Source organism: Gallinula chloropus (genome assembly GCF_964237585.1).
Source record: "Gallinula chloropus genome assembly, chromosome: 1".
In the NCBI taxonomy this organism is placed as follows: domain Eukaryota; kingdom Metazoa; phylum Chordata; class Aves; order Gruiformes; family Rallidae; genus Gallinula; species Gallinula chloropus.
The window spans coordinates 143,613,038-143,628,177 of record NC_140085.1 but is presented as its reverse complement, the minus strand read 5'-3'; the positions used below and the strand labels follow the sequence as shown (position 1 = coordinate 143,628,177).

Genomic DNA, 15,140 nt, shown 5'->3' with positions numbered 1-15,140 from the left:
GAGGGGGAAGGCGGCGGCGCGCAGGCGCAGTGCGCCGCGTCCCGTCCGTCCACCCCTCCGCCCGCATCCCCACCGCTGCCCCGGTCCCCGCCGCGGTGCCCCATGTCGCGGGCGGGGGGCAATGGCACCGCCGCGCTGGAGCGGGCCGGGGTGGAGACGGTGAAGCGGGCGGTAGAGCTGGATCTGGCGTCTCGGTTCCAGGAGTCGCTGGTGTGCTATCAGGAGGGCATCGATCTCCTGCTGCAGGTGGTGAAAGGTACCGGGCGAGGGGCGGTCTGGAGGACGCTTTACCGCAGCTGTTGGGGCGTTTGGTTGTTTAAACGCAGCCCGGATCTGTCGGAGGCCGCCAGACGGGATTGGTTTTTGAGGGGACGCGAGCCGCGTTTGGCCCCCAGGACCGGCCCCCGGTCTCCCGTCGCCTCACGGGGAGGGAGAGGAAAGGTCTCTTCCCGGGAGAGCGGGGCCCAGTCAGGGCTCAGCTCCCCCCCAACCCCCCGCTTCCCCTGGCCCCGGGTACAACGCGCCTGTGTGCTTTTGATTCACAGCTACGAAGGATGAGGCAAAAAAGCACCGTTACCGGCAGAAAATATCCGAGTACATGACCAGAGCCGAAGACATTAAAAAACATATTGAAAAAGAGAAACAAGGTATGGAGCTGCGATGTGCCCGTTGGCATTTCAGTGCCTGCTCTTATGAGGCCGTTCTGTGGGTGAGGTCGTTGGCACAGAAAATATCCCCGCATCACAGAACAGGAGGGGTTGGAAGGGACATAGAAACACCCAGCCCCCCCTAGATTAGATCACACAGGAATGCGCCCTGGTGGGTTTCAAATGCCTCCAGAGAAGGAGACCCCACAGCCTCTCTGGGCAGCCTGTGCCAGTGCTCTGTCACCCTCACAATGAAAAAGCTTTTCTTTATGTCCACATGGCACCTCCTATGCTCCAGTTTGCACCAATTGCCCCTTGTCCTATCATTGGACATCACTGAGAAGATAGGATCTTTATTGTCATGATCTTTACTGAAAAAAAGAATTATTTTCTTTTCAGATGGCAAATACCATAAGCAAATCAGGATAGAGGAAAATGCAACAGGTTTCAGCTATGAAAAGCTTTTCCAAGAGTACCTTACAGAGGTTCTTTCTGAAGTTTGGGTGCAGGACCCGTACATTAGGCATGTTCATCAGGCAAGTAGATATTTGGTGTAACTGATACAGTTGTAACTACTACTGAAAAAAAAAATCCTAAATTACTAAATGCAATAAAACTTTTACAGCTGTATAACTTCCTACGATTCTGTGAGATGCTAATTAAGGGGCCATGTAAAGTGAAAACAATCCACCTCCTCACTTCCTATGATGAAGTAAGTGTCTAGACTTTGGTTTCTATTTCTTCATACACAGGTGATGCCATGTGTAACATATATATATATTTAGATACAGATTTGTTCTCACCAGTACTTACTAGACTGAGGCTTTGATGCCTTCAGCAGAAAACACAGATTAAGATAAAAATAAAAATGTGATAGTTGAGCTTAAGTTTGGAGTTTTCTAATAACTAAAAAATTCCTGGTAAGCAGAATCTTAAACAGGAAAGATATTTTTGTGAAAGTTCTGTTGTGGAAGATGTCATCAAAACCAAAGCATCTATTGAGATATCTTTGGGGTTTTTTTCTTCCAATAATTATATATAGTTGCAATTTTAGAAGCTTTGATGAGCTAAAACCTCTCAAACTATTACTCCATTTACTTTGGCTCAAATAGTAATTCCTACCTAGATTCAAAGGGCTGAGAGTGAGGTCCTCCTCCATATCCCTTAGCAAGTGTACCTGTAATCTGCCTGCTTTTTGTCCTGTCTTTGTGAATCTGCCTTCATCCAAGTTAGTACTAAAAGCATTTTGGTGAGTTTAGGAAGAGGTGACCAGAAATAGAATATATGGTTAAACAACCCCCCCCCCATTGTTTTTACTTTTAACAGGGTAGTGGGAGGAGTCAGCAGACAAGTGGCTTGGAAGAAATACAACAGTCGCTGAGGACTTACGGAGTAACACTGCACATTACATTTTCATGTTCAATACATGATCGAGAAATTAGGTGGGTGATAGAAAAAATCAGTGAATGCTAGTTATTTGAAGTCAAACCACATCACTGTTAATTTTTGAGACAATTTCTAATTACAGCTGTGCTTAACAAAGTGGAAGGCAGCAGCCCTCACTGGATGAAATCAGCCCTCCGCGGTTTTGTGTGTTCTAACTGTGAGTGTAACAGTAAACGTCTCTTTCTACAGATTCAACAATGGATGGATGATTAAGATTGGAAGGGGTCTTGATTATTTTAAGAAACCGCAGGTAAGCATGCTTTGACCTCTTTAATTTACTTGTACCGTAGAAGAGCTCGTTTTATGTTCACCCTGTCAATTCTGTTAATTTCTGCAGGGTCGTTTCAGCATTGGATTCTGTGATTTTGACTTGCGACCTTGTCACGAAACAACAGTGGATGTCTTTCATACTAAGCACACAAAGCAAATGTGATCAGATATGACTGCTTTTAACGAGTGTTTTTATAAGCATAAAAGCGTAAGAAGATGCTTAAGTCCAGCTGTCCACCCTCAGAAGCAATTCTTCTAAGTACTTGGCTCAGCAGAGATTTTGCAGTCTGAGGTTTAAGGATGTCTGACTTTTCCGCCTGAGAAAACACAACCGTGCAGTTCCTCCACTGTACTTCTCCCGTAATCTTTATTACTACACTCCATGTCTGAATTTGATCTTGATTTCATAACAGACCTCCAGTACTGCCTCTCAAAGGCCTCTTTACTGTCATTTCTCTTCTCACTATTAATTTTGTCTTGAGCAGATTCTGGGATTTATATCTTTAATTGATGGCTTCACAAGTACTTCAATCTGGGCTGCCACATATCCTCTTTCATAAGCAGCCTTATTTATTTCCTTTAATTCCTGTATTCTAGTCATGACTACTGTTCTGTTATGTTTTGGTCAATCCCATAATACCCGATTTCACAGACTATGTTGGTAACCCCAAGTCTAACATTCCACTTTTCCAAGCCCGTTCCATACATACACTGTAGTGTTTAGTGTACAGACATTTTTCGTTTGTCTTATGGCTCCCTGTGTGATGGATTTTGGGCTGGAAAGGATGCGAACAGCTGTATTCTCTTCCCTGGCACTCCCAAATCTTCTATTCCATGATGCATGGTCTTACACTGTATTTTCACCCTTTGTATTAGGTGTGAAAAGGTTGTATAAGCCTCTCCTGATCTTTTTGCCTCATTCCCAAGTTTGATGTCCTTCCAGCTAGTCATGGCAGTCTGAAGTGTAGTAACCTATTTCTCTGTGACTAAGATCATCCCCTAAAAAAAAAAAAAAAGCTATTTTTAAATTCTTCCAGAAGCTGGATACCTCAAACCTTTGTTAATAAGTGATTTTAAGGAACATGCTAATAGGAAAAAAAAGACAAAATCACGTCTTCCTTTTGTTTTCTGAAAAGCAGAATGTATCACCTGAGATGCTTTTTACTCCTAAGACGAGTTCTTGGTCATTGTCAGCAAGAATACAGCAGTTGTATATTCTGACATGAAGAACAGGTGGCCTCTTTTGTGGGTCCCATCAAAATATTTTCAGCCTCAGGGCTGACAGGTGCCTTATGTTTTCTGCTCTTGTAATATAGCATGCCACCATATTCTAGTACCATGTTCACTGCTAGAACTTTTTCTCTGCCATATGTTTCTTCCTCTTGATGGCTGGTGTATTCCATTATCTTTTTTTATTTGCTTTACAATTCTTTCACCTGTCACCTAATGCTACAGTTCTTTTAGTCCTGCCTCTAACACAACAAATCTATTTCACAGCTCTCAAGGAAAAACAGAGCTGGTCCTTGCTTTGTTCTCTGAGTCACAGTTTGCCAATGACCTAACACCTCTCCTTTTGCATAACAATGTCTCAGCTTTTCAGCGTTACATCAGTAAAAAGAATAACATAGGTGCCACAGAAGCTGTGTGCTACCAGTCAGTTCCCCCAGACATTCCGTAGAAGCTCTCTGGACTGCAGCTGTGATACTAGATTTCTGAGTTGTGTATAATATATGATTATTTTTAATGGGAATAAAGGTTATTTTTTATTGTTTGTAGTTTTAGTCATCTGTTTGAATTCTTTCCTGCACTACATAGAGTAATTCAAGGAAGCCGGGTAATGCCTTCTAGATGAACCACATTTGGGAGAAAGTTCACTATAAATACAAAACTTCACATTTGGAAAGCTTGCTGTATCTTTTAACCCGCTCCAGCAATTTCAAACATATGGGGCAAAATAAAAAGCCACCTTTTAGATCAACTTTAAATCTTAATTGGAAATCAAAGTAAAAATCTTTATGCTTTCTGAATCAGAATGCCTCTGTGCAAGCAGTAAGCACCTGTGATGTCCTCTACAAATACAACTCTTGCCTTTCTTCCTTGTTCATTGCTAGAAATTCTCTTTTTAAATGAGACTACAGTTCAGTAATTAAGGTTATAACTTCTCTTCCAGATCTCATGGATACACAGTATCTGTAAATACCTACAACTGAGCCTTCCTTGACATGCCAGTTGGCACAGCCCTGCAACTTTTACCTCAAAACCCTTTATCTCTAAATAGTTCCTTTGGCTGTCAGTAGAAACACTGTGTTCCTACAGAGGAACAGAAAAAAATAGTATCAGAGCAATCTAAGAATACAGTTCCACAATCATTTTACTTGTACCAGGCTATGGTCTTCTCTTCTGCTACTTGTACTTATGTTATCCAGTCATCGCCTGGCCTGTGCAGCCAGGACTGTGGCCATGAGCTTAAGCCACCTTCCCAGCTGGAGTCAGCTGAGTGTCATTCAGTCCTACAGTCCTGCCAGTCCTGGCCGAGGGCCGGATCCACCATCGACTGCTCTCCTTGGCTGAAGGTAGGTCACTTCTGCAGCGTGACTTCCTACCCAGTGCTGCTCAACCAGCATGCAAGTAACAGTAACACCTCGTGGCTCTTTCCAGGCTTCACTTGTTAACAAAAAATTGTAGTTAATGGGTTTGTTTGCATGATTTAATTACCAAGAGTGAAATACTGATAAAATTATATCCTGCCTCGGGTTTCCTAGTATGTCTAGATCCTCTTGATCTGAAGAATTTCAATTGCTGCTGTTACCACATCATGCTTATTTGACAGCTTGGTGAAGAACAAATTGTATAATGTAGAAGTACATTTATCTGTAACTACCTGACTTCAGCAGAGATCCTACCAGCAGAGGCTGTCTCTGCTGCTCTGTGCTCTCTCCTTGAGCAATGAACTGCTGCTGTTTTCACCTGCTCAAAATTGCTTTCCAGTTACTCCATGACAGAATTTGGTGCTGTGACTTGGATTCTTGTGTCCTGTTTCACCTGAGACTGCAGACTGATCCCTGCCGAAGCCCCATCGGTGCTGCTCAGAAAGGTAAGGGACCTTTTGAAATTCCTACTGGAGCTTCAGCTGAGAGTTGTCTGTATGGACAATAAGGATGCTGGAAGTCTATGTCCTTACAGACCTAAATATAAAGTCTTTTAAGTCCAGTAGGATTCAGTCATCCTAACTTTCCACCTAACTCCTCCTGCATGCTACAGCCTCAGAAACATGCTTAGGACAGCCTGAAGGACAAAGATCATTGCTCCTTTACTTTCCTTAGGCCAGACTGGTCCTTATTTAGCTTGCCCTATTAACAAGAAGATTGTTTCTTGCCTAATTGATTCTGGGGTTTCTCAATCCACTTTATGTGCCTCTGATTTTCCAGCACTTCCCTTATCTTCAGAAGTAGTAAATGTTTTTTGTTTCAGGACAACCCTGAAATGTCATCTGGTAACAAGCCCTTTGTAACTATCTGCCTCATTTCTGGGTACCATGCTCTCAGTTAACCTTCTGGGAAGAGGCTTGCATAAACTGGGCAGTGCTACTTATTGTGCCCTGAATGGAATTTACCTTGATGTGCTCACACCTAGGCAGGGTGAATGCATAGCCTTTTTGCTTGATAAACATCCCACTTCAAATGTAACTAACTCTGCTATTCAGGGGCAGTTTGGGAGGGGTTATACAACATGAAGGTATGTAAACTCTCTGACTGCCTCGTTCAGGCAGAGTTCACATCAGCAAAGTCTGTCACTGCTGTGCTGGGTTCTATCCTACAGCTGTCACAATAAACTGCTTCTGTTCTGACCTGATCAAAATTGCATTCTGCTTATTTGGCAACATCTTTCACAATGCTATTTTATACTATTATTTTCGTGTCGTTTGCAGTTCACTATTGCCTTTCATTAGCAAATTTTCTCCTAAGTGGAACTTAAGGAACCCTTTTCTCCTACATCTGTATTTGCAAACGTATTCCTTAATGCAGAATTATTCCCACTCTCAGATAGTGGTACCTGTGGCCACAGCAGCTCCCAGTCTTGCGTCAAGCAGTGCAGGTACAAAGGAGGCACATATGGCCTCCAGCCCAGTTACCCTCTCCTGCCCTCATTGCATAAACCCCCTCACTTAACTTCCTAATCCTTACCCCCCTATCCAGGCTTTGCATGTGCACATACAAAAGCCCTAATCCAGCGTGGAACTGCTGGACTGATTGAGTTCACAGCAGCAAGCTTAGCTTACTACAGTGGAGGGACTCTTCAAAAGGACTCTGAAGCAGAAACCCAGGGGATATGCCTTTTCACACAGCTCAGGGGCTGAAACACGGCCTTTGAGCACTACCTGCAAGGAGGGCGAAGCAGGCTGGGGGATCCAGTGCAGCAGCACAGCGAGTTTTCCATCTACCCCATCCCATCTGTGTCAGCAGTCTGTACCTCCTCTGCTGCAGAGCCAGTGTGGGATGCCTCCACTGACAGCCCTGGTTTGAGCACCGATGGTGTCTATCAGGATGGAGCGATACAGGGCTGCAGCTTATTGCAGTGGCTTACATACAGTTTGGGAACCCCGGGCACAGGCAGTGTGGAATCTAATTGCTGGTAGGTAATATCAAGCAAAAGCACAAGATTAAACAGTTTTGATGACTAGTAAGAAAAAAATTCAGCCTGGAGAAATGGATGTTTTAATTTTGTTTTCAATAAATTAACTTAAAAAGCAGCAGAAAATTGCCTCACATTTTCAAAATGCAAGTCACATTAATGTTACCATATTCTTACATAGCAGATTCCACCTGCTGTGCAACTCATCGTCTTGTGGACACAGTCTTAGCAATGTTGTTGTTAGTGTTGTGGTCTCATTTGGGCAAAACTTACTGCCAGTAAGGCTCCTCACCAGTTCACTGCACAGTGCTGGTGGCAGCCACTGCTCCGGCAGGTCAATGTTACAGGCTTCAATCCTTCCATGCTTTACATCCACGTCTACTTTAACATCAAGAATGGAATCCTGACAGACCACGTTAAAACAAGTGCTAACGCTGAACTTCGGTGTCTTTCCGTAAACCCATTCCCAGGTTTGTAGCTCTTTAGCTTTATTATTAATTCCTGGAAGCACAGTCTCATCAGCTGGATTTACTAAGGTGATATGATGATCTATTTGGTGTTGTGTAGCATACTCTTCAGCAATGGCATCCAGGAGCATCTCACAAGTTAAACCAGGATCCTCTTCAAGGAGATTTTTCACCGATGCAGGTACACTTGGAGTGGCATTGCTTTTTAGCCCTTTATAGGGACTCTTCAGCACAGAAGATAAAACATGCTTATCTGTGTTACAAAGTAAGGTACAGTGGTGATATGCAACTGTCCTCCCCAGCTTTGCAGCTGTACCTGAGATTTTGTATTGCCTATCTAGCAAGATGTCATATCTGTCGGTGACATGTACATCTAACTGGGGGCGCAGGGCTCTCAGTGCCTTCACAACTAGCTTCAGGTTTTCCATTCGTTCATATTTTTTTCTGTTTGTAAAGAAAGTCAAATTGATATTGCCCAAGTCATGGTAAACCGTCCCTCCTCCACTTCTCCTCCTGGCTAGTTTTATATTTTTTTGCCTCATTAGCCTGAGGTTGCACTCCTGCCAGGGATTCTGATGTCTCCCTATTACCACAGCAGGAGAATTTCTCCAAAGGAAAAGGACTTGTTGGTTCTCTAAATTCATGTGGTCATGGATCCAGTCTTCTACAGCCAGATTTTGGTACACATCATTAGAAACAGACTGGATAATGAGGCCCCCGCTAGCTGTGCTTCTGAAGCCAGCTTTTGGAGTCCTGAGGATGCAGGCTAGCTGAAGGCAGTTCTTCAGTGATGACCGGAGTACCATGTTTTTCATAACTGGACAGCAGACGGAGGGAATGCTCGATCTGGTAAAGCTGAATGGGGCAAGCCCAGAACCTGCTCTCGTGACAGACACGAAACGCTAGTGGCAGTCATGACGCAACCATGCTCTCCCCAAAGCAGCAACGCTCCCGAACCGGTGTGACTTACAAAGCATGTCTCGCCTCTCGAAGCTCTCGGGACGCCGTTCCAACCGTGACGCGTGCTTAACGTAAGAGCTGGCGTTGGCAGAGCAGCCTCTCCTCACGGCGCTTAAAAGGCTAAAGAAACAGAACTGAACGTTGGATTTCTCCCTCGCCCGCTGCAGTCCTGCCGATACACTTCTGCCGAGCCTTTAGCAGCCCGGGTTTGGAGGGGTTTCTTTTTCCACCTGTCTGCTAAGACAAAACAGGCGCAACAAGTTCCCGGGCTCGCTGGGTGAGTGACGAGCCGGCCAGGCGCTGTCTTGCTGCCCTGGAGCCTGCAGCGCCCGGCGGAATAACGAGGCAGCGCCGCGGGGTTACCGGAGCCTCTGCCGTGCCGGGCAGAATTCCTCTCTCGGCGCAGGTGCTCCCCACGCCACGGCGGTCACCCCTCGCCGTGCGGCAGCAGGCCCCGTCCCCCCGCGGGGCTGCACCGGAGGGATGAGCACCCTTACCCGCCGCCGCCTCCCGACCCCCTCAACAGCCGACCCCTGCGCGGGCCGCGAGCCAGTACTCACGGCGTGGAGGGGCGAGGCGGCGGCCCCCGAGCCCGCTTCGAAACACCTTCCGGTTCCCGGGGTTAGAGGTGCTGGGGGCGGGGCGGGCCTGCCGCGCCGTACGCGGGCCTGCCGCCTGGGGCGAAGGTGGGCGAGCCGGGGTGGTTGGCGCCCTGCTGGTGGCGGAAGGGCCGCAGGCAGCTCTGGCGGATCGGGTGAGAGCTGAGGGGTGCGCGGCGCCCTGGGGCGGTGAGCGTGGGGAAGGCTTGTCACGCCGCAGCCCGGACGCGCTGCGGCTGGGGGAAGGTGAGTGGCAGAGGGAACGGGCGGCTGATGTGCAATGTGCAGCCTGGTGGAAATCAACCTCAAATCTCCTGTGGTAAGAGATCAGTTAAGTGGTATTACAGAGAGCAGCAGGTCGGCAGGTTTCCCGCCTCTCCCAGCACGGTAACTGAGGTGTGGGATCATGCCGGCAAGTGGCAGGTGCACAACAGGTATAATTAATGGCTGAGTCACTGAGCCAGCTGTGCCACAGCCCTCGCCGCAGCTGGCAGCAGCTTTCCTGAGCTTGAAGGGAGACCGAACAAGATAACGCAGACTTTTCACATCCATGGAAACTGTCCCTGGCATTCATGACGATCGAGAAGCTGAACGTTGACAGCATGATTTGTTAGCAAGCTGGAAATGGACGGAGATAATGAAAGATCATTAAAGTGCATGCACAGATTGTCAAAGGATTTGCATTGATTTAAGCCATTGCTGAAGCCTGTCAGACCTCAGCAGTAACCCTTCTTCAAGAGCTTGCTGTCTCTAACCAGATTCCTGCTGCGGCCCAACGCTCGACTCTTGCAGCTGAAGTTTTTATCCATGGCAGTGTCTGTATGGGCAGGTTGATACCTGGTTCTGGCTAGGACGGGGTTGGTTCTCTCGGGCAGCCAGCACAAGTGAGCCGAGCCGGCCCGGGCTGGCTTTCACAGCACGTGACGTCACGCCCCCATAAAGGCGGGCCGGGCCGGGTTGTCTGAGGGGTGCCGTTCCAGCCGCAGCTCGGTAAGTGCTGAGGGGCCTGTGGGGGTGGGTCTCTGTGTCAGCCGTGTATTCCCAGCGCTGTTGCTATCGTGCCTTTCTCCGTCCCACCCCGCAACAGCCTCCGCTGGAGATGCTGGAGGAGTGAGCGGGCGGTGCTCGAGTGGGGCTGAGCCACGGCGGTGCTTTTTGGAGCTCCCAGTGTAACAAGCTGTGAGAAACTGGGGAAAAATTAATCCTCTTCACTGGTGGGTCCTGTTGTGTTGTAGGAAAATGTCGTAAGTGGAAGGCTGCTGTATGGAGTTAGAGGATGGCTGGTGAAAATTAATTCTGCCCTGTCTGAAACCAGGGCACAGATGCGTTATTTCTCATCCCTACTCACTGTTGGAGTCCCAAGACAAGGAGGATCTGTAGAGGAAAAGGGTGGGACTGTGGGTTGTGATAATTCCCCTTCAAGAGGAATGGTTACAGGTATCTTTTTTATTCTTTCCAGTTCTAGGAACAGGTGCCTTAGGAAGAAACACCAAGTTGATGTCCTCATTCGGGTGCACCAGTGAAAGTATTTGAGGAGGTGATTTGGGTGTGAGTTGTTCATATGTTTGCTTTAACAATAAAGAAAAATGTTTGTGATGGAGCCTGAATTGCATTTACCTTCTGATTGAAGAAACAGTACTGAAGTAGCTATATTCCCTGGAAGGTGAAGGAGAAAAGAGGTGGCTAAAGGGTCAAAGGCTTTGGAAGTTGAAGATGTGAATGTGCGGTCGTTTCCTACTGAAGAACTGGTTCATTAGAAGCAAGTCAGTTCCTTACCAGACTCTAAGAAGAAATATGCCGGCCTAGCAGGGTGAGTCACAGGTGTTGGTGGTGATTAGTGGGAGAAAGAGAGTAAAAAGGAGCCTGACATGGTGTGTGCCCCAGCACTTGGCATGCTGTATTGCTGCATTTAAAGAAAAAGTTGGTAATTCTTTTAAGCAGTTTATTCCTAAATTAGACTGGTAATAACTATTCACTGAAGTCTGTAATACATAAGATAAAAAGCACATGGAATTTGTCCATAAAAATGTGTGTGTTTAGTGTTCCAAATATTGGGAAATCAACTCTTGAGGTGGCTGGCAGAATGCAGAAGTTAAATGCATCTTGTGGGGCTTCCGGTGTTATGGAAAAACAAAAATACTGGAACATTTGTTCCCATTTTGGCATTTAGCTCTTGGAAACTTGCAATGTGTCATTTTGCCACGGGGTGTCAGTAAAAACATACTCTGAGCTATTACTCTCTTGTTTTTTCAAGCTTGAAAACTATCGGCCTGACCAATGTGGTTCTGTTCTTTTAATTAGAACCAGGATTTGCTAAAAATACTAGGTGGACAGGTAGAAATGTCATGGGTTTTAGAATACCTATCTTCTCTCCTGGAGCTGGACTGACAAGGCACAGCTGTTTGCCTTTGTCTTTGACATCTTCTGACCTGTGAACATTGTCCATGCTGCCTCTTCCTGTCTGTCTTTGAGGCTTTTGGATTAATTGGGTGAGGCCTATGGGGTGTGTGTAGATGGGCTCAGGGAGGTTGGAATTAAATGTTAAGGGTGCTTTAAAGTGAACAAAAACCACCCTCAGGACAACAATGGGAAGTGGTATTGCCTACATCAGAGTATACTGATCTCTGATATTCACCCACCTCCCTGTCTCCATACCCAAATAACTATGAATTATTGAACTGTTGCTTGAAGAAATAAGTAGTCTTTACCTGTTGAGGTTGGGAGACAGCATTATGTCACTTGAGGCTTGGCTTACTTCAACCCCAAACAAAAAAGATATTCAAAAGGAGAACTGGTCACTAAATATAACTTGTACATAAAAAAGAAATATAAGCACCTCTTCTTGACTCCAGTAATGCTTGTTGAGTAACTATATGACTATAAACCATAAACCAGATATCTGGAAGTTTATTTTTAATAGATAAGAGTCATTCAAAATCCTCCCAAGATGAAACCAAGTAGAGAAATAATTAAAATTTCTATGAAGGCAGTGCTTATAAATATTTATATCAGAATTAATGGGAAAAGGGTTTTACTGATAATTTTGTACAAGATTTTACAGTGCATCATGGTTTATTTAATCATTCTTTTTTTTTTAAGATTATTTCTAACCTCTCATTTGGTTTTGCCTCTGGCATTTCAATTATATAACCCTGTAAGGACAACAGGCGTTCTGATCATCTTTGAAAGCAAGATTAAAGAGAATTAAAGTACAGAGACTACAGGCTTGTTGCATGCAGAGAGCTACTTGGCTAAGTTGTTGTGCTGGTGCTGTGCCAGAAGTTGGCAAGTCCATGGCAGCTGCTTGGCCTCTGCCCAGCAGGACTCCCAGCCCAGAGAGGTGGGACAGCCTCAGCTGGAAGGGCAACGTTGTGAGAATGTAATGGTTATGGGTTGCTTTTCCTTTGAGGGAGATTGGAATTGGGAGTTAGAATCGTGGAATCACTTAGGTTGCAAGAGACCTTTAAGAGCAAGTCCAGTCACAGCCTAACCCTGCCTAGTCCACCTGTAGACCATGTCTGCAAGCACAGCATCTACATGTCTTTTAAATACCCCCAGGGATGGTGACTCCACCACTTCCCTGGGCAGCCTGTTCCAATGCTTCTTTCAGTAAAGAAATTCTTCCTGATATCTAACCTAAGTCTCCCCTGGTACAATTTGAAACCATTTCCTTGTCTTGTTGCCTCAGAGAAGAGCCTGACCTGCACCTCTCTATACCCTCTTTGCAGAGAGCTGCAGAGAGCAATAAGGTCTCCCCTCAGCCTCCTTTTCTTAAGACTAAAAAGCTCCAATTCTGTTGGCTGCTCCTCACAGGACCTGTGCTGCAGATGCTTCATTGTCCTCATCTGGACATGCTCCAGCAGCTCAACATCCTTTTTATGGTGAGGGGCCCAAAACTGGACACAGAATTAAAGGTGCAGCCTCACCAGAGCCAAGTACAACGGAACAATCACTTCCCTACTGCTGCTGGCCACACAATTCCTGAGGCAGGCCAGGATGCCTGAGGCCTTTATGGCCACCTGGGCACACTGCTGGCTCATGTTCAGCCAGCTGTCCACTAACACCCCCAGGTCCTTTTCCTCCAGGGACCTCTCTGCTTCTATGGCTCCTCACAGCCATCCAGGATAGGCCAGGCTTTCACGCAGCTACCTCAGGGAAGATGAACCACCTCCCGCCTTAGCTGGGTGCCCGCGGGGAGGCAAGATGTCTGCTGGCGCCGAAGCCGAGGAGATAGCCTTCGGGGATGGGCGTGCAGGTGGGCGAAGCAGCGCACGGCTGTACCTCCCTCTGGCCGCCGCCAGCCCCGCTTGGCAGGCTGAGAGGGTCGGTTGGGAGGGCGCGGCAGCCCGCCGGCAGTTGCCAGGCGCCGGGGGAACGCGGAGGGCGGCAGCCGTTGGGCCGCGGGAAGCTCCCTGTTGGGCCGGGGCGGGGAGCGGGCTCGGCGGCTGGTGAGTGCGTGGGGCGGGCGGCGGCAGGTGCCTCACCTGGCCCCGGCGGCTGCCATGAGTCGGAGGGGGAGAGCGGGGAGTCGTCCTAAGGTAGAGACCGGCTGGACTCCCCTCGACCCTCCGCCTGGCTGCGCCGGGAGGTGTGGGGTGAGGCGAGGGTTGTGGAGGGCGGCCATGCAGGGCGCAAGTGGTGCGGGCTTTTCGGGTGTTGCTGCCGCGTATGCCGTGCAGATCAAGGAGGAAAAGAACATCTTAAATGAGTAACTCCCGGAATACTTGAAACTCAAATCCCGTTTGGGGGATGTAATCGCTCCAAAAAGCTCACAGCTAACTCTGAATTTGGTTGGGCGTACTGCGGAGCCTGCTGCAAGTGCCTTGGGTGCGGCCTGAAGCTTCGAGTGGCCGTAGTGTGCAGTTCCATCCCAGCTGCGCCGGGGGTGCTTTACTGCAGTTTAGGGAGAGAGGGTGGTGGTGAAATGCCTCAATTACATTCTGCCGCTGCGTAGCATGCATCAATAACGGCTGTTTTAGGAAATGTAAGCGTTACCATGCTTGTCAGCAAGTTGTCTTTCGTAAGTTGAGGAGAAGCAGCATTGCGAGTGAGCAAATCCTTTGTAGTCTGTCTGTAAATTTGAGTCTGCGATGCCCAGCGAAGTACTGAAGACACAGATAGCTTGTGAACGAAGTGAGCCTCACAGAATGCAGTGTGTGCAGTGATACTGATTCCTCTTGCGGTACAGGATCGGCCTGTGCGAGCAGCAGAGTTCCTGCTGTATCCATACCTTGATTAGGTGGCATTTTAGAAATCTGAGGACTCCAAAAATTAAAAATATGTATGAGGCAGTAATGTTCCCACAGACTGAGAAGTTACAGTAAGTTGATAGGGCCAAAATAGTTTGCAACTTCTGATTTCTTACAAAAAGGCCATATAACATTTTTCTAAAACTACAACAGTGTTTCAGGGAAATCACTCTTATATTGATCAAATGGTGAATTAAGCATTGATAGGCTATGTTTCTGTTGGCCTTTGTAAAGTATGTGTGAAAGCATATGGGCCCAACTCAAAGAGGATGACTGAAGGGCATTCCTAAGATCTGAAAAACTACAATGAGTAACTTTTGGAAACTTGTGACCTGGCCTGGAGAGACATTTCCTCTCAACGTACTGTGGGAGAATAACTAGTGGCAGCACAACTTCAGATAGTTTTTATCAGAAGCATTAAGGATCGGATTCTCCATTGTCCAGACCCCTTCAAAATTTGTTTTAAATTGTGCTAGTAGTGTGCATATGCTTCATTTGTGAATGTTTTTGGGGGGTGTTGTTTGGTTTTGTGAAGCGTAAATTAGGTGTTATTAAATACTCTCTACAAATCCTTGATGATGAGGTAAAGTACTTTCTATTTCTTTGTCCTCATAGATTGAAGATCTGAAGAGGATAAACTGTGAGCTAAAGCAACGTACACAACTGCTTGAGAAGAAGCAAGTGGTGGGAAGCCAAGTGAATAGAGTAGTCTGTAAAAATCACCACCTGTGTAAACAACTTGCTGTAATTGGCAAACTATCTCATCAGCTGGAAGAATTGAATATTGCTGATAAAGAGCTTGAGAAAGCAAAGGTATTACTAGAATTAATATTGTGCAGTGATAACTTTAGTGTGGTTTGCTAATAGTAC

The 15,140-nt window shown here is 46.7% G+C and overlaps 2 protein-coding genes across 2 annotated transcripts; one reads left to right on the top strand and one right to left on the bottom strand.

The window, feature by feature from the left end:
* Positions 1–102: 102 nt before the first annotated feature.
* On the top strand, positions 103–2,526 carry MITD1 (microtubule interacting and trafficking domain containing 1; the record flags this gene model as incomplete). The annotated part of the gene is made up of 7 exons (XM_084270937.1): positions 103–256; positions 546–647; positions 1,047–1,183; positions 1,273–1,359; positions 1,974–2,089; positions 2,283–2,343; positions 2,431–2,526. 7 exons carry the CDS (start codon positions 103–105, stop codon positions 2,524–2,526), a joined length of 753 nt encoding a protein of 250 aa, XP_084127063.1.
* A 4,540-nt stretch (positions 2,527–7,066) lies between these two features.
* On the bottom strand, positions 7,067–8,277 carry LIPT1 (lipoyltransferase 1; the record flags this gene model as incomplete). Its single annotated transcript, XM_084271079.1, has 1 exon — positions 7,067–8,277. One exon carries the CDS (start codon positions 8,275–8,277, stop codon positions 7,147–7,149), a length of 1,131 nt encoding a protein of 376 aa, XP_084127205.1. The 3' UTR covers positions 7,067–7,146.
* Between the last annotated feature and the right edge of the window lie 6,863 nt (positions 8,278–15,140).